Source organism: Oryzias latipes, chromosome 21, assembly GCF_053564925.1.
Source record: "Oryzias latipes strain Hd-rR chromosome 21, Olatipes_Hd-rR_3.1".
Classification (NCBI taxonomy): domain Eukaryota; kingdom Metazoa; phylum Chordata; class Actinopteri; order Beloniformes; family Adrianichthyidae; genus Oryzias; species Oryzias latipes.
Window position 1 is genome coordinate 8,207,366 of NC_136257.1, and position 20,243 is coordinate 8,227,608.

At 36.7% G+C, this 20,243-nt stretch overlaps 1 protein-coding gene across 1 annotated transcript in view; it reads right to left on the reverse strand.

Moving 5' to 3' along the window:
* Positions 1–19,712, reverse strand: part of itprid2 (ITPR interacting domain containing 2) — a 41,725-nt gene extending 22,013 nt beyond the window's left edge. The window contains exons 1-6 of the mRNA XM_023950548.2: positions 19,495–19,712; positions 9,885–10,003; positions 9,203–9,364; positions 5,347–5,389; positions 2,971–3,020; positions 2,550–2,603 (exon numbers count right to left, since the gene is read on the reverse strand). Coding sequence (XP_023806316.1) covers positions 2,550–2,603; positions 2,971–3,020; positions 5,347–5,389; positions 9,203–9,364; positions 9,885–9,909 — 334 coding nt within the window. The 5' untranslated portion in view covers positions 9,910–10,003; positions 19,495–19,712. The remainder of the gene's footprint in view (positions 1–2,549; positions 2,604–2,970; positions 3,021–5,346; positions 5,390–9,202; positions 9,365–9,884; positions 10,004–19,494) is intronic.
* Positions 19,713–20,243: the final 531 nt, after the last annotated feature.

Consider the following 20,243-nt stretch of genomic DNA (forward strand, 5'->3'; position numbering starts at 1 on the left):
TCAAGACTTTCATCTATTCCTGCCCCATGTCCTGGTAATGGTTAAAGTCATTATAGTTACTTAGAGTCCGTTTAAATTGAACTTTTTGGAAAATGTTCTAAATCACAGATAAAACCAGTTTTTTTTAATAGTAATTTCTGTCTGAACAGAAAAAACTTAAAGGCATCAAAGACAAGGGGGCTAAAAGAACAGCGTTGCTTGATGTCCCACTCCAGTCGTTCATTTGATCTATTTTAAAAGTGATCCAAGGAGTCTTTTACTTTTAATAATGCCGTTTTAGGGTAAAGTAACAATAAAAAACAACTGTTGTTTTCTAGGACAGTTTCAGCAGAGCAGCTGTAGTTCATTAGAAATTCGCCTCCGAGTTGTGGGCGGTACTGTTGGCGTGGAGTAAACCTTCCCTTATTTCCAATCATACCTTTGTTCAAGCTCTCCCACTCTCTAGCTTACAGCCCCTCACACCCCCAACCTAAGATTAGTGATGCAACAAAAATAGTGAGCAATATTGGAGTTATCCAACTGAACAGTTTTGAGCCGGATGCCAGCTCAAACGAGGACAACAAAGACGTTCATGGATCTATTTGTCTGCAAGTGGACGCATCAGAATGGAGTGGAGCAGGGAGCTTGTGGCCTGCCGATTGTAGCTCATACGTCACTGCTACAGGTTTTTCCCAACTGCATTTTTTGTCTGAGTCACAACAATTTGAATATAGAAAAGGTCAGAAATTAAATTTCGAACTTCATTTTATATATATATATATATATATATATATATATATATATATATATATATATAACAAATATATAACTAAATTTTCATCAGAGTGGGTCTTTAAACAGTTAATACACACCACATTTGCTTAAACAACATGATATATATTTTTCATTAATAGCGTGTTTGTGTTTGGAAAAAATGCAAAATGTAATCAGACAACTCATTTAGCCACAATTGATATCATGTTTTTAAATAACATATTTGTTCCTATTTAGCTTATTTTGACATTCATGTGTAAAAAAAAATATTTTTATTCATGATAATACATTTAATATATATATGAAGTTTTAGAAATGTGCAACAAAACTTTAAAAATCAGAAATGCGTAAGGAAAACAAATGTGTGCCAAATAATTTGACCCCAAGGTACCACGGAAATCACAAACTCCCCAAAACATTTTTGTGAAAAATAATTTTAGTTTGAGTGTTTCAAGTCAAGTAATAAAACTGACAGTTTTAAGAGTCCTTGTGATATGTCCCTCAACTTTTCTTCAGTAAAAAAATTAATTAAATTTTCAAAAAGGACTGTTTGTTCTTTTTAGATAACCAAGGCCAATGTTCCAGCACAAAATGTTTCAGAACAAACAATAAATGACACACATGGACAAAATTGTTGGTTACTGAAAGAAAAACCCTCTTGTGGTGGAAATACCTTAAAACTGACAAAAGAAAATACAATTTAACTAAAATTCAGACATTGTTGTGTCATCAGTATTGAGGAAGGCCCATAGTTCTGTCTACGTTTGTATTATCTATTCCGCTAATCACCCAGGATGACATAAAGCTTTAAACTTTACAGTTTAAACTTTACTACATCTACACTTCAGAAAGTGCATTCGCAGCAAATTAAAAAAAAAAAAGGGGCCAAAAAAACACAAGTTCGCTCACAGGACGATCAGCCATCCATGCATTTTATTTCCACACCTCAAATGTTGACTTTATGTAAAACTAAAGAGCAGAGGATCATGACATGTTGACTAGTTCTTTGAATATCTGTTTAGTTCTTTTATGTACAGACTAAATCCTAGCTGACACGCAACGATCCAAATATTGCTCCATTTTCCATACTGGGTCATCATGAAGAGCGTCACCATTAGTTTTCATGCACCAATGCTAGCATATTTTTTGCATTGTTAAATAGTACTTGGACACAAATTCTACATATAAAATTTTATTTAACACAATAACTCAAAGTTTTTGCATCCTTAATGCTTGTGGCCCCTCATAAAAGCTGCCCACAAACAATAAAACATTTGGATGCGATTTTAAATCCATTTGTCTAAGAATTTTTGTCGAAAACAGAACATCTTAAGTCTTAACTGTGAATTTCTGCGATGAAACAAAATGTATTCTGGGAAAGTAAATGACAAAAACATTCCTTTTATTTAAACTAAGGAAATGTGTTCTTTTTCAAATACTGTTCTAATTTTTCGCTACAACTATAAGCTCAGAATAATACGAATTGTGTACTTGTGATGATCAAAAATCAGATTAACAAATATTTTATGGAATCAACTAAAATTTTAACAGAGAAGACAGTAATAATAAACAAAAATTTGAGTTTGAAGAAATTTCCAAGTTGACTTTGACCTTAAAACTTTCAGGGACTAAAAGGTGTTTGCGCCAGGAGTTTCTATGTTTTCAATATTTTTGTCAAATGTCAAAAAAGCTGTAATTCATAACTACACAAGTGAATTCCCAAATGGGAGGAAATTATTCACAATGGCCAGCAAGTCCTTATCTTATTTATATTGTGAAAGTTTTTTTTAACTGACCTTCAGCTCCCAGCGAAAGGTCATCTTCAAAGCTGCAGCCGTTTCTTAATGCCCCTGTTCACACGGATACACAAAAAGTCAGATTACTCGCAGAGAACACACAGAGCTTCATGGGTAACGTACAAAAGCAGAGTGAGATTTCTCTTTTGAAATAATCTTAAATTACTGTTTTTACGGTTTCTTTCTGTAAGTCTAGAGAGCAGGAGTCCACACATTCTAACAGTGCAGGTTAGTTTTATTCTATTGTCATACACAGAACAAAAATGTAGTGAAAATCAAAAAGTAGAAACAAGGAAAGCAGCAGCAAATTCAGTGTAAGCATGCTGATGAAAGATTTATACCGTAAATGCATTTTCTTTGCGTTTTATTGCAACTTGTGTCATCATTACAAACAACACAAACAGGAAAATAAATGGTTTACCTCTGTTGGGGGAGGCATTCTGATCATCCAGAGACGCTCCAAGGGGGGTCCTGAAAAAAGGCCATGAAGATCATGTGAGTTACAAACACCGGACCTCTGAACGTCTGTAAATTCAATGACCCTCCTCCCAATGACATCAGTTTAACTAATTAGGAGCAGACAACAGCAAAACACTGAAAATCATACATTTTACTCTGGTTATGACCCCCCCAAAAAAAAAAAAACTGGGACGAAAAGGTACATGTTTTTGTAGTTGTGTGCAAAAATCACGACTTCTGTTTTTATCCAGCACTTTGTCTTCAGGTGCGACTGGAGCAACAGAATGATCAGATGTTTTCTTATAGCCCGTCTGATGACTTGGTGCAAAAAATGAAAACAAAAACATGTTACAAACTAGCTTAAACATGCAAACAATATTCTTTGAAGCCATGACAAAGCAAAACATGTTAACAGAATAGACCAGTGTTTTTCAACCTTTTTTGAGCCACGGCACACTTGACAAAAATCCCGCGGCACCCCAGCATCCCAAAAAAAAAAAAAAGCAGAAACTCATAGTCTGTTTTGATCTACAGCCCCCCCCCCGGCAATCTGACGTGCATTTTGTTCGTTGTGGTTTCAAGACGTGTAAGGACGACTTATTGTACGCTGAGGCGCTGTCCCTTTAAGCCAATGCATCATGGGAGATGTAGTGTAAAAACTGCCAGAAAACGGCAGAAAGACTCGCGTCTCTGAGATTCATGGTTTTGTTCACTTGTTCCACGGTCTGATACCGGATTCTGTGGAAAGCTACACCGCTAAAGACGAGCTTTAGCTGGTGTTTTTGTTGGAACTGACTGAGTTACGAGCTAAATTGGAACAAGGAAGTGAATACTTTAAACACTTCTGATTGGTCAGACTGATGACATGTGATTAAGCCTTCAAGAATGATTGGTGGAGTCGTGGAGACAGTAAAAGCTGCGGGACTTTTCAGAAAACAGTTATAGCTGCAGCTTAATCGCTTTACCATCATTCTTATCAAAATGTCTTTAATAGAATCAAATAAACACAAAGAAAAAAGTATTTTATGATCTTTCATATTCCTAACTACTCAGTGTTTTATCAGGACCTGTTTGGATGAACAAAGAGCTGATTTCCTGATGGGAAATGTTTTTAGATCAGTGAATGAGGGCAATTTTCCACGGCACACTTGACCATCTCCCACGGCACACTAGTGTGCCGCGGCACACTGGTTGAAAAACACTGGAATAGACTATGAATTAAACCTATTGGCATAATGTGTGGTAGGGTAAAACTACTTGATGGACACAGACGGTAGGATTTTTTTTATGCATTCTGAAAAGTCTGCCATTGCAAAGACATAACTACCACCCACATATGGGCTTCAAATGTGGTGTTTCCAGTGTTAGTTAAATTGAACTCCTAGTTAAGCAAAGCAGCAAGCTGCCTAGAAGAAATAAAAATGTAAAAAAAAGATTTTAAACACACATTTTGTCAACAGATCATGCCACCGGATGGAAGGAGGTCTGGGTTATTTTCTGCAGCCCGACACTGGAAACACGGCACTGTTATACAACCAACAGGTCTTATCATAGGACAAACTTCAGGCCACAATTTAACACAAACAAATGGCTGTATAATTTGCATAATGAGACACGGCTTTTAAGTCCTGTAAGTCCTGCCACTTTGTACAGCCAGCCATGTTGCCCCCAGGCTTTTACCCAAACAGCTCTTGCTATAATCAGGATTCTTTGATACAAGGGAAAAACTAACCTGTAGCGTGCGTGAGTGACAGCAGTAAAAACTCTGTGTGTGTGTGATAACAGTGTTGATGTACCTGGAGGAACCACTCCTGAGTTTACTCTGCCTTCTTTTTTTCCTGCCTTTCATCAGCCCTCTTCTTTCCTTGTTTGTTTCCTTGTTTTACTTTGCCAGCACAGCTCAGTGTAGCCTGTCTATAGACGGAGGTCTGCTGCCTGGATCTACGTCTGCTTGTTCATGTTCTGCCGCATATCCAAAAATGTCTAATGTCAACCAATTCAATGCAATTCAATTTTATTCGTGTAGCCAAAATTCACAACAACAGTCGTCTCAATGGGCTTCGTAATTGTAAAGTGAACATACAATCAAAATGATCATAAAAGCATAGAATTCAATAGGAGAATACTAAACTTTAACTAAATTAAACTGGGCATCCCTGCCCTTAGACCCTCCTTCGTGGTAAAGAAAAACTCCTAAAAAAGACGGATTCCGGAAAAACCGAAGAAACCTCAGGGGCGATACTTGTCTAAGTTTAGTTTAACAGAGCAAAACCGTTACACAACAATACAGGAGTACAAATTTCTGGCCCATCTATAGGTTACAAAAACGCTACTGTACCTGCATTCATCCAGCCAGGTGGCAATCTTGTTGGGAACTTGTCCTGACAAAAAAAGACACATGAGCATGTTAAAACTACAATCCAGGAGATGCCGCGCAACGATTACACAATGCTGTAAAAGCATTACGGTGGTGCCGAACTTCAGACAGTGTGTTGTGTCAGCTCAGCTGATGACTCAGTATGACAACAGATTGTATGCTTTGGGAGAATCCTCCATTTTGTATGTGCACTTATTTTTATTGGCATATGCCGGCAAAAATACAGCTTTCTCACATTTTTTTTATTATGAAAGAGAAAGACTACAAATCTTTACAGTATTGGCCAAAAAGGATAATAATCTATTAACTGTTATGTTTAAATATTTAAGTTTATGATTGTAAATATTATATAATTAACTCAAACAAAAAATACATATTAGAATTAAGCTTTGTATCCATAAAACACTAGCAAACTTTTTAGAAGCCAAGTTATCAAACTGCAGAGAGCAGATTTCCCAACTAAGGTTGTGTCAACAAAAAAAATCCCCAACTCTGCACCAGGTTATGTCACACAAACATTGAGAAGACTGATAGAAAGGGTTGGTGGTACAATTGAACAAAAAGTCAGAATTAGTCAGTTTACTGAAAGAAATTACCCTGCAATGTTAAACTATTCAAAGTTAAGAGTTTAAGCCACAAATACCAATCTCATAACAACACGAAAAATATTCTTAAAGGGCCCATCACATGAAAAATCAACCTTGTTGAGCTTTTACGTGTAAAATAATGTTAATATGTCATGAAGAACATCCCCAAAGCGGTATTTTGCTCCATTCAGGCATCTCTGAGTATTCTTCTAAAACCTTGTGCTCCGAGCACCAGCCCCTACTAATCCATGAAAACAGCCCCTTCCTGGAAGAGTCTGTGCTGCCAGCAGACTAACACAAACACTTTCTCCACGGAGCTAGCGGTGATCTGCAAAAACGCTTTCATTTTATAGGTACAATATGCGCATCCATCTTTGCAAGAATTCAAATGTTGTTTGTTCTCGTGGGTAAACGCAGACAAGCTGCCCTAGGTTGACGTCCTGAAATGGGCGGCACGCACACGTGACTCAGATCGAGTCGTCTTACATCCGGGTAAGAAAATGAAGTAGCAAGTATAACTGATATTTCATAAAACGTGTGGCAAAGGTAATATATAATCATGTACGGGCATAGTTTACTCTTAAAGGCTTAAGAATAGCATGACATAGGCCCTTTAAAATACCATCAAATCAAACTATGCACTGTTTTTCCTTCATATATCAAATAAAGTGGTCCCAAACAAAATTGAAGTTCATCATTTGCGGTCTCGCCATTTCATGGAATCATCTTTGTGCGTGGATCCCAAATTGCCACATTTACATAAACCTCAGGTCTTCGTTTTCAATTTTCCAATACTGGACTTATTTTCAACAAAGGTTTGAGCTTTGAGAATGAAATGTGTGAAAATGTTTATGTACAGTGTATAAAGTAAGTTGTGAGGCGATTTAAAGCCTTAGAACATCTAGAATCCTATGTGGATTTCACCTATTGCAGGTTATTTTTAGAACAAAAACACAAACACTAAATTTTCAATTAGGATTGTTGTGTCACCGGGGTTGCTGGAGCCCATTCCAACATAAGGTCAGTCCCAACAACCCCTTATTCAAAAGGGAGGACTCCTACTTAATAAAATGACAGTGGAAGTAAATAGGCTTCTTATATAAGAGCATCCTGAATCAGCAAATCCAAACACGATTGTTGCGTTTACATATGGAAAACAGTAAGGAAATGACGATTTAGAGATAAGAAGTTGGTGAAGCTGCCCTTTTTCTGTTTTAATCTTTTGTTATACTACATAAGAAAATTGTATAAATATTTTAACTGGAGCTTACCTGTTGCCTCGTTTGCATCGCTCAAAGAAAAGGTTAAGTCAAATCTGCAAATGCGGAGATCTTCTTTTCCTATCTCCACAAGAATCTCTCTTATCTTCTGTTCTTTGACCCAGTGGGGTCAAGAAGAAAAACAAACAGAAGTTGGGAGGAATTTCTTTGGAGAATTCAGACACACCCATTCAACCACAAATAATGCTCCCAATCATTCCCAGGGAGAAAATCCCCTATTTCCCTATGAAACATGATTTTGGGCCGTGAGAGGAAGTCGGAGTTCCTGGAGAAAACCCACGCGTGCACGAATGATACATGCAAACGTGGGCTAAAAACAGCACAGAATATTACCTGAGATCACGCAACATTTTAGATCTTAGATTAGCAATCCACATTGTTTTATATTTAGAGACCCACTGATCAAAATTGTGTTTTTTGGTGTTTTTAACTCGTTCCTGCATTTTTCTGATGATAAAGGACAATTATTAAGAAAATTAGGAATTCCGTGTCTTCAAATTTCAGAAAACTATATCCTAGACACTTTTTTTTTCCCCATTTAGGCTAAAAATGGCATAATCATGATTTAAAAGACCACTGGAAACGCTTTGAAAAACAGATCAAAAGATGATTGGAGTGGGTCTTTAAAAAGAACTTTTCATTTCCTAATAATTATTTTGTAATCAGAGCTCAAATAAATTCATCAATCAGGATGTTTTTTTAACAGGTAAACTCATGTGTGAACTCAACAAAACTCCCACTTTACTTTGTTCCACCAACTATGGGCCTGTCGTCTGATGCCATGTTGCATTTCATGCTTCACTGTGCAGAATTCTATTGCTCACTTCAGAAATTATTTATCCTTTATGCATTTGAGTTTATAGCTTTGACAGTTATTCCACCCCGCATGTCAGATAAAATCCAATCCTTTAGGGGCGCTACTTGTAAATATTCATAGTACCAAAATAGCACCCAAAACAGATAGGTCTCACATGTTGTCTCCAACATAAACCCTGTTGGAGACATTCAGTATCCAGTGAGCTGTGAGTGAAGTGAGCTGCTAGAACAATCTGGCTAAATGTCAACCTTCAGAGATGACGTTTTTTTCTTTTATTGGTGTAGAAATCTGAGTCCAGCTTTACCACATTGAAGACAATGGTAGGTATCAGTATTTTTGTAGTCTTTTGTGATGACATAACATGTATCGCTATTTGACCTACTCCCTAATACCTAAAGATGGAAATGTCTTGCAATATAATCGACATATTCACTATTCATTTTTTTCATTCATCTTCTTTACCGTTTGATCCCTTTCGGGGTCACGGGGCTGCCGGAGCCTATCCCGGCCACTTGGGCGTAGGCAAGGGATACCCTGGACTGGTCGCCAGTCTGTCGCGGGGTAGAATATCCTCAATCACACATCCATTCACTCTCACACTCACACCTATGGACAATCTAGAGTTGCCAATCAACCTATGAAGTATGTTTTTGGGCGGTGGGAGGAAGCCGGAGATCCCGGAGAAAACCCACGCATGCACGGGGAGAACATGCAAACTCCACACAGAAAGGTCCCCCATTGATGTTGTGTTTTTCATGTCCCCCAGCCGGGACTTGAACCGGGGGCCTTCTTGCTGTGAGGCAAGAGCGCTAACCACTGCGCCACCGTGCAGCCCACATATTCACTAATATTCATAATAATAATACATTTGATTTGTAGGGGATCTTGATTGACTATATTTTCTTGCATTTGACATTGTTGAAAAACTGAAGTCGTAATTCAATGATGCAAACGCAAAACCTGTTCAAATGAATGAATGGTGTCATGTAAGGTCAACACAACTAAACAGTTAGAAATAAAAATGGGAAAAACTGATTCAGTCCTTTGCTTGCTTGAAGAAAAACCTAGTAAAATTCCAATTTGTTCAATTTTTCTCAACTCTACGCTTGACCGACAGCTCAGTCAAGTCTGACCTGGTTGTTCAGCTGGTGTCTCCGTACGCCCATTCTTCTCGATGTGAGGAGCTTTCTGTCTGTCATTGAGTTCTAGCTTCGATCGTTGTCCAAGGGAGTCTTTGCTCTGAGCCCAGGCCTGCCGTCTCTCACGGGCCATGATGGATTGTTTCACTGCAGGATCTGTGGATCAATCGAGCATAAATGGCGACATCAGTGTCATCAGTTGGGCTGGAAAGTTTTTCTCTTAAAATACAGCCAGCAGAAAGTGGGGTCAAAAGGTCATAGCAGGTGAAATTACATCATTAGGAACTCCTTGTCAGATTAAACGAGAGTTAAATTATCTTTTTGCTTCTGTCTTTAAAATAATCCAAGCTGGATCCCCCCCTCCCACATTTAAGTCGTGGTTGTGAACCTGAAATGGTGCTGGGAAACTTTTTATTTGACATAAAACCAGTTTGAAGAGACTGACAAAACTTTCCCAACTTGTCAGTCAAGTTTGTGACTCAAGAGAAAGCCGAAAGTTCGCAAATATTCTGTGGAGGACAGCGAGTGATTTAGGAGTCTGACTCTGTGCCCTCAAATTAAGAACAACTAAAACGGAAACGGTCTCTGTGTTTTGACCGAAGGATGTCACAGACATTTCAGATCAGATCCAAAGATCAACATAAAAAAAAAAAAGTATTCTTAAAAGGAGGAAGACCTTGAGAAGTGACGGTGTTCTCCATTCCCACAACTCTACTTGTGATGTCCGTGTGAAGTTCTGGTCCGTCAGTCAGAGGACTGACGACTCTACAGATTTATCAGCAACAGGGACCACACCTGAGGAAAGAAATTAGGAGAAGATAACTATGAATTTGCTCTTCCATGGAAATCACAGCTTACAGAGACCAAGACTCATCATCTTTGTTCAGAGATCATTAGAGTTTGCGTTTATCTGACATCACCAGAGAGATGACGTGAGGTGCTCTCAGTCTTGCAGTAAACTGTCATCACACACGTGCTGTATTCCTATTTTTGATAAAGATTTCCTATTTTAATCTATTCTTCTCCACCAGATTCTTCTCTTGAACATGATTTTGGAACAGTTTTTTCTTTTAAGTTCATAGTTTTCATTCGGTGATGAAGCCTCTCTTCTGAAAAGGTCACATGACAGGGCATCGTCTGAAAAGGTTTAATCAATTCTTCTTTGGATGGACTGACTGCTCTTGCAGCGTAATAGCGGAATAACTTTGTGATTAGGAAAAAGAAGAGGTTAGCCTGCAAATCTTCTTCTTGAGTGTGAATTTAATATTTCACAACAGAAATAAACAGACCACAAACAGAACTTTGTGAATGTTTCAGTCTGACTGTATAATGTTGCTTGTGCCTGATCTGATTCATTCATAAACACATCAGGTAATCAAATGCTGGTTGCTCTTCCTGTATATGTCTGTCTGTTGGTTGGCCCAAACTCAGCCCAAAGCAGCAGTGGTTCTCTCATTAACGTCATGTCTGGTTTGGTGCACATCAAAGGGAAAATTACAACTTTTCACTGGGATGATTGGAGTCTGAAGGGATGCGTGACATAAACGCAACAAGCGCCAACTGAAAATTATGAAAGAAAAAAAGAGGAAATGTTTTCAGTGAGGAATAAGGGCAAAACACTAGAGAAGCATGCAACCCAATCTAAGAAACGTGTGAAACAGGAAGCTGGTGTTTAAAATAAAGAACAGAGCAACTTCCTGTCCAAAAACAGAGCAAAAGAAAGATATGGGGGGGTGTGTGTTGTTTTTAGATCTTTTTGCAAATGGAAAACTAACTGGGAGGGCAAAGAACAACACACAGAGGCAGTGTGCTGAGAGATAGATGACTGACAGCCAACTGATGCACAACAAGAACAGTTACAATCACATCAACCAATTTTCTCTCTCCAGCGTCATCAGTCATCCTTTTCTAATATTCCAGAGGACCTGGAAAAAGAACAAGCATCTTTCTTTAGAATGGCACACGCAGTCCTGGGTTTTTAATAAGGGTTGAAGACCCACTCCAATGAAAATAGTGTTTTTGGTGTTCTTAACATGTTCTTGTAGCATTTTTCTCATGATGGAGGACATGTAAAAGAATTTAAGATGAAAACTCTATCTCCTTTTTGCCTATGAATACCCCCTTTCGTTCTCTCCAGTCATCTTTGCCTATCCAGCTCTCTGCTCCCCTGGCCCAATTTTATAATCACGTGGAGTCGAGCCGCTTGGATCCTAAAATCTGGAATTCTGTCCCTCTTGACCTCCGTACCATAGACTCTCTCCAGGAGCTCTTAAGTAAAATGGATTATCACTATTATTATTATAAATGGGCGGGCCAAAGTCTCCCTGCTCTGCTCCATTCTGATGCTTCCACTTAAAGACAAATAGAATCAATCTCTGTTTGTCCTCATCTGAGCTGGAATCTGGCTACAAACTGTACAGCTGGAACGGCTCCAACATTGCTCTCCCTTTTCGTTGCACCGGTAATGTTAGGTTGGGGTTGTAAGGGGCTCTTAGGTAGGGGGAGAGATTGTAAACAAAGGAATGATGGGGTATCAGCGGAGGCTTTCTTCCGAATTTCTGGTCTGCTCTGCAGAAAACATGTCTTGAAAAACCACGCAGGGTTTTTTGATTTTGCCAAAAAACGACAAACATAATTAAAAGACCACTGAAAAATGCTTTACAATAGATCAAAAGATGATCGGACTGGGACGTTAAAGAAAAGCTCCAAATAGCTGGCTACAAAAACAGAAGTTTAGATTTTAAGGCATCAACAAAAAGGACTTAAATTGTGCAAAATCGTTTGCAGTTTCTTTGCAACTAGGCAGGTGAGTTACAACATTTTTGGTGAACTTACAGCACACACTAAAGCAGAAAGAAAAAAGGAAACAGCAGCAAATGAACTATTCAAGAAGCTCTTCCACTATAACAATGAAGTCGTACAGAAAAAAATGCATGTGTGGATTAAAAGGCACGTCTTCTCCTGTGATCTTATCCGAAACAGATAAAAGTACAGTTAATGACCCATATGGCTGCATTAACATTTAACAGTGAAATCAATATAGCTTTATGAATTAATGAGATTTTATCATTGAAAACTGGCAACAAAAGGGATATTCCAATATAAAACAATAAATGTCCTTAGATAAAATAAAGATTTTTTTTTGTATTCAATTACATTTTTTTGTTTTTTCATCAAGTACATTAAAAGTTAAGCCCTAAAGATATTGATACTTTTAACATATTTCTATACACCAGGTGCAGAAACTTGGACAAAAAATGCATATTAAACTATCACAAAGTATTTGATCATATAGAACTGCTTTGATTTGAAAATAATGTTTTGTTTTTTGCACAAAGATACACAACATATAAGAAACTTAAAGTGGGGGAAAAACTATCATTTAAGAAATAAAGATCTTGTAAAAAAGGATTAGATTTTATATAAACATCAACTGGTGTTACTTCTCCAGCACTCATTTTCGTTTCTCAGAGGTTTTTCTACATAAGTTCATAATGTGAGTTGGCACAAAAGAGTTTTATATCCTGATTTGATTTTAAAAAAAACCAAAAAAACTTCAAACTAAATGTCTGAGTTTGAATTTTCTGTAGGGAGTTCCTTGTACGGTAATTTTTGAGGTCAAATATCAGTGAAGTGATATGTTGCATCAGTTCAAGATTTTGATCCCAGTTCATTCTCAGTGTCTGTTATTCCTGTGAATTTCCTACATTTAGACATTTTTTCCCTTTTCATTTATAGGTTAACATTAAAACAATTATATTGGCTGATCAAATGGCAGTTGTACTCCTTTAACCTTGTTCGTTTTCTTTTGTGGACCTCGTGAATGAAGTGTTGCCATCTTGCTTCATGGCACATCTTAAAATGTTTTAGTTTCAATCTCAAAGGTTGTGTCAGTCATAAGTGACTGGTGAGGTTCTTCAGGCTTGTTAATTATGTATTATGTAACGAAAAGGGTAAAAGGCCAAGTTGTTAGTGTTAGACAGTTGATGCCTCAGGGACCTACTTCTGGTCAATGTCTTCATCACATATTTGACATAACTGGCTTCCTTTTGTCATTTCTCAAACCACCCATCTTTATTCCGATGGTGGACATTTCTGTCACTAAAACTGCCTTTTGTCATTAGACTGAAGGGGAAAATTAAGTTTTGATCTTAGGAACCAGGTCTGCTGTTTGGAACCATGATATAAAGAATTTAATAAAATATGTATTTTTTTTTTTAATTGTTCAAGAGCTTTCCTGATGTGATTCTACCTTCACTTTCTGCCACAATAGGAACATTTAAATATATTTTACAAGCTAGGTTGTGTTCAAGCAGGTACTATCACCTGTTTTTGAGTTTCCATCTTCCTCAATATGCAATTCAAGTTCAAAACTAGCAGTTCTCTCTGCCTTTGCATTATGTTGAAATGGAAAGGTCAACAGAGTTGATGCTTCTTTCAATGCTGTTTGGTCTCGACTATAGTCATTTTTATACACAGATCCCTCACTGTTGTCATGACCAGAGAAATTATGCAATCATCCCCCCTAAAGATGTTTAACCAGGCATTAGCCTACATATTTTAAATTTGGGTGAAAAGTTTGACTTTTTCATGTAATCAGCCATGAAGGCCGGCCTATAGTGGTCATTGGAGTTACTGCAACACCTAGTACACTTGAGTTTGCCTTTAGTTTGGGACCAGGATGTGAGGAACTCGGTCGAAGTATTAACCCCAAGTTTTTGATGTCCACGATGGAACGAGTCCCCATTGGTTAAATGTAATGTGTTTAAAAAATGGAAAAGTTCAGGTGTCTAACAAGATTTGTAGCAATGGGACGTTCTAAGGCGTTTCTTTGTGATCTAAAGCTTTTGTATGGTGTTTATGGTTTCCATTCAGTGGAGTAAAGCAGTCAGAGGTGAAAACAAGTCTTAAATGACAGAGCAGACACTGTTAAGGAGCTCCTCTACATTTTTGGAAGTCTTTGCCTTTCTAGGAAAATAAACGCCTGATGTAAAATGCGTGACTAATGACTTTCACCCTTAGGCTAAAACATCCAAATGCAAACAAAGAAAAGCTGGGTGAGCAAGAAATGCACTGACCTTTTTAAACTGACAATGATTATTATATCTTTATATCTTATATCTTTATTGACATTTACTTCTGATCCAGATTCTGCAAGGCCCAAATTATGACACTCACACCCTGGTGTTTCAGAAATAGAAACACTTTAAAGCTTGATGCAGTGATTTCACTTCTTCAAAGCATAGTGTTTCTCATTTGAACAATGGGTAATTTTTTTTCACTAAGGAAGCATTTTCTACAGAGGTGTCAGTCATTTGACGCTCTGCAAAATGCAGTAAAGCAGCTGTGGCTTGGTCTACTCATGTCTACTGTTTTTGATTGATGTGGCGACTATAAAATAATAATATTAAAATAGCTTTAGTGGCTTGAGTTTTCATTTGTTTTTACTTTATAAAACTACATTAATAAGTGTATATTATTGCATTATTAAGTATTTTTTTGAATAATTGGGCTGAGTTTAATTTACAAATATATATATTTATCATCGAATCCGCCTTACTTAAAAAAAAAATCAAAAATCAATTTAAGAGAAGAATTTTTTTTAAGTAATTATTGCAATTTTGTTTTGTTTTAGCAATTACTGCATTCTTTCAGATAAAATTTATTTTTATTTATTTATTTTTATTAAAATACCTTTTAATTTAGCTAATAAAAGTTCTACTTTTGAATAGTTACATCATTAATTCTCTAAAAGGTCCTTTTTTGAAACCAAACTTAATTTAAAAAATGAAGTCAAACTGCAAATTAAATTTTAATTATTCAATTAATTATTATCAAAAGTTATTTTGCTCTAAAACCCGTTTTTAGTGCATGTTAATTGATTTATTAATAAACAGTGTGCTTCCTCCGTCATTCCCAAAAAAACTCACATAATGGGAAAAAAATATTTTATACAATAAAACAAAAAGCCAATCCCAAAGATTCACATTTATTTGGAACTTCCACATATATATAACTGAGTAAAAGAAATTTTGGTTTTGGAAACATGTCTTTATGCCAAACCTATGTAAATATTTTACAAATTAAGAACACCCTCAGCTAAATTTAGAAACAGGACATAAAAAAACTAAATCAAAAATAGCAGAAGCCAAATAAAAGAAAAGATTAAATGGATAAAATATATCATATTTGGGGAAGACAGACATTATAAGAAGTGATAAATGTAAATCCAGACTCAAAAAGTTACTGATATTAATAACGTATGAATGCTCAGAGTGCTGCCATTTCTAAGCAAGTTGAAATTTATGCTCTGAACTCATGTAATAAACTATTTGAAATGCGAGGATTTTCGCTTTGGTTCTGTCTTTTATTATGCTATAAACCGGGTGTCACAAAGTGACGGGGATGACCCACTGAACATCCAGAACGACTGTTAACTCTGACGGGATCCAGACTCGGAGTGCGGGGATGAACTAATGTAACACCTCCAACATTTTCCAGCTTCAGCACACAGGAGGAGGATACTACACAAAGAAATAAACAACATGATGCTGGAAGAGCCTTTTTCGTGCAGCGCAGCCATAAATAACAAGAGTGGGTTTTTATTCAAAGGTTAAAAAAAAGGACCAACTATTTAGATTCTTTTAATAAAATATGACAGAAGTGACCAAATAACAGGAAGTTTAAAAAAAGGGGGGGGGGGGGGGGGGCTTCAGTGACAAGAAATTGGAAAAAAATAGTTAAACTGAGATTATTTGGAGGTTATTTTTTTATGAGTGGAAGTTTCAAAGTTCCAAACATCTCTGTGAGATGACTTTAAATTAAATTAATAAAAGGTGAACAATTAAACACAAATAAGGTAAAAGTTCAGTCAATATCGATATTTGACTTTTTACGATATGAATGTAATTTAGGCACCAACATAGGTTTCTATTAATGGTGGATTATTTCAGGATATTTTCCTCGTATAGAAATAAATTAATCCAGTTTCATCAGTGTGCAAATGTCTCGAGCTGTTTCACTCTCCATGATTCCTGTCATCCAGTTCAAACCAAGTCCCCTCTATAAAAGGTTATAAATAAACATTGGCAAATTGATAAGCTAAAAACAGCTTGTGTGTGTTCCGGTAAAAAAAAAAAAAAAAAAAAAAACACTTCACCAAGATCAACTTAAGAATAGTGCTGCATAAGTTAAAATTGAACAATGTTGAACCTTTGAACAGTAAAAGTGGGATTTCTTTTGTTAAAACTAACAGAAAATGTGTCTTTAGCCTTTAAAAGCAGAAACAGATTTAGAGGAATCCATTCATGGATTTTGTGAATCGATACTCTACTTTCTTAGTGATCATTGATTTGACTAATCGATAGAAAAGACAGAAAAGAGGCTTGGTGTTGGAAGAGCTGGCCACTTTACAAAAATCTATCAAAAACCAACAAAAACACCAGAAAAACCCATTTTCTTCAACTTCTCTCCTTCATCAAAAGTCTAATTGATTTACGGTTTACTCAGCTACCTTCCCTTTTCTAATGTGCCCCATAAAAATGACAGGGAGGTCCTGTACTTTCCTACCCTCTACATGTATTTAATTGCTCCAGCTACTTTACAACAACAGATCATGACAGAGTCAATCAGCGAGAATTGTTATAAAGTAATCAAAGCAAACTGACCAAACACAAACCGGGCAAAATCAGCTCCGCCTCGGCGTCTGACAACCTGGATAAAGCTTTGACGTACTTCTCCTGCAGATGATGGTCATAACACAACCATAAACTGTGAGCCAAGTCATGCGCTTTCATTAGTGAGGTGGAGCTCACATAAATGCTTTAAGGTGCATTGCTTTAGTCCCGTTTGACTAAATCTTTGGAATCTTTCAAAACACCCACATATTTTCATTAAAAAAAAGCAACAAAAAATAACATTTATCACAGTAATCATCACTCATTTCTTAAAGAATTTTCTTTTTTTATTTCAGTTTTAAAGCACGTCTAACCAGCTCCAACATCATCACCAGGTTTTCACCACAGAAACAAATTTATTGGTTGAAATCAGCAGTTTAAAAGCTAAATACTGACAATACTGTAATATGTATTTTGTCGCTCCAGTTACCGGTAAATTAAATGAGTTCTTCCAGCTCATAAAAACTTATTTAAGTTCTTCCCATCGTTTGTGGTCTTTTGATTACGATTATGCCATTGAATCAAAAAACCTGTGCTGTTTTCTAGGACAGTTTCTGCAGAGCGGCAGTAGTTCATCAGAAATACCAAAAATCTACCCTACTTCCCGTCATCCATCGGTTTAGGCGCTCTCCCGCTAGCGTACAACCCCACACTAGGCCTGCACAATAAATCGCAAATTTATCGTTATCGCAATATCAAGTTGTGCAATCGCAAAAGAGGGCGAAAAACGCAGTAGATGGTTACCTTAAATATGCTAAAACAATCTTGTGGATGCTTGAACTAATTCACGAAACAAACAAATCCCTGTATGTATTTGACCAATCGAATGGACTCCGTTGCATCATAAACCAATCGGATGGAGCCTTTTCATGTTAGATGTTTGTCTCCTATGTAGATGTGGGTCATTTGGAGTGTAATTTTTAAACTCTTGCAGTGAAATGGAAATTACATTTTTGGTTGTTTAGCTATATGTTCATATACCGCAAGTTATATCGTCATCGCAATATTAATCGCCAATATCGCAAGTTTTCGACTCATCGTGCAGACCTACCCCACACCCCCTCAATTCAACAGTACTTTTGCAACAAAAATGGCGAGCAATGTTGGAGATATCCAGCCGTACACTTTTGATCCAGATTCCAGCTCAGACGAGGAAAACAAAGACGTTCATGGATCTATTTTCTCTGAAAGTGGATGCATCAGAATGGAGCGGAGCAGGAAGCTTGTGGCCTGCCATTCTAGGTTTTACATCTTAACTACAATCTTTTTCCAACTGCTTCTTTTTTTTTGCCTGCTCCAGATTCACCATTTGAAAAATTAAATACTCAGAAATGCATTTTTAATCTTAATCTTGTTCTCCATCATCAGAAAAATGCCACAAGAACATGTAAACAAAACCAACAAAAACAATTTTCATTGGTGGGGGTCTAAAAAGCTTGCCTGTTTACTAATCAGTAAAATCTGTATTGGTTTTATGGTCTTGATAAAAAGGCTCCTCCCTAAGGTTTCTTTACTTTCTAGGTGATAGAAAAAACCAGTTTTGCTAATGAGCCTGAGGGAATGGGGGAGGAAAAGCCAATAATTACTATTTAAATTGACCCGGGTTAACCCTACCACCACTTGCCCACAAACATGCTGCTTTTAAGACCAAAAAATGAAGATGCTTTTTTTTTTTTTTTTTTTTTTTTTTTTTAAGTTTGGGAATTTTGTATCTACATTTTTTAACAGTTTGATTGGTCTAAGCTCCAAGTAAAAATTAAAAAATAAAGCATATAAAAATAAGAATTCATCAACTTCTGGGAGCCTTTTATTAACTTCTTCTTCATAATCTATGCATCCGCAATAGATTATGAAGTCAAATATTAACTTGAGTTCTCCTTGTTTTTCTTGATAGTCTAGTAAAAAAAAAAAAAAAAAAAAAAAACAGGGTCTAAAAACTTAATTTAAAAAAACAAAGTGTCTTGTAAATGCAAAATCAGAAGGCCTTTTTTTTATATAAAATGTAAAAAGATGTCGGGATGTCAACTTTTGCATTAGCTGGTTAACCAAAAAAGAGGAATTAATCCTCACATCCAAGCTTTTCCATTTCATGTGAACCATACGCAGAAACAGACATTTTCAACTGGTATTGCATTTTGGATTTCGAGTATTAAAAAATGACGCCAACAGATGACAAAAATAAATTATATAAGGGAAAATCAGCTTTTAATTTGTTTTTGAACCATTTTTAAAGTAAGAGATACATTATTACACTTCAATTTATTTGTCCAACATTAAGCAGACATTTATAATATAATTTACGCCCAAACTTTCCCTGCATGTTTGTCAACAGCTCACAGCACCGCACGCGCTCACACAAACAAGCACGCAGACAGTGGGGAAGACGTTATGTTTTCCCCTACCAACTCTCCCGACTTTTTCTGTTTTCAAATAGTTGTTTTCGTAAACGCAAGTCATGTCTCCTAAACATTGGACAACAGACCAGCTCGTGGTTGTTGTTCAGCTGTTGAGTTTGACTCTGACAGCAGCCGCAGGAAAACTCTGCCACCGCCACAAACACCAGCAGCAGCCGGTCAGGCGGCAGCACGACGCGCGGACCCGGTTACTCACCGTCATGTTTCCCCTCTGAAGTTCGCGTCTATGAGCCCAAAGTGAAAAACTTGTCCAAACTTTTTTACCCCCAAAAAAAAAAAAATCCAGCATTCCTGCTTCCGCTTCCTGAAACCAGCAACAGCAGCAGAAGCTGCGGCAGCATGGAGGGGGTGGAGGCGAAGGAGGAGGGAAATGTGTCTCGTGCAACGTGAAACTGAAGAAACAGCGACACTCTCAGGACAATTTGTGTTAATACAAGATAACTTTTTTTGGACATGATGATGAAAAAGGTTTTTCATTTTAAATTCATTTTTGTCAGGTAAAATAATGGCTTAAAAAATGTGTTAAAGCTACACAAATACAAACAATAATAGTAAAAAGAAACTATTGATTAATTTAAAATTCTAAGTGGCTGAGGATTGTTGGAATGCTTTTTATTTTGCTAATTTTGATAGTTATTTTATTATCTATTTGGTTTATTAAAATCCGATTCAGTCAACAGAAAATTCTAGCAGTTAATTAAAAAGTACATGGCTTATTCTATTAATAAACCACAGAGACAGAGATTATATCTTTTACTATCATTTATGTATTTACTAATATAAGAGTTGAAAAATCTAAACAGAAACGGCTAAACTTAGCTAACCAGTCCATTATATGCTCACATAATTATTTTTCTTTAAAGCCAAAGAGCCACAATGGAGGGATAAAAGAGCTACATGTGGCTTTGGAGCCTCAGCTGGCAAACCTTTGCTATATACATAAAA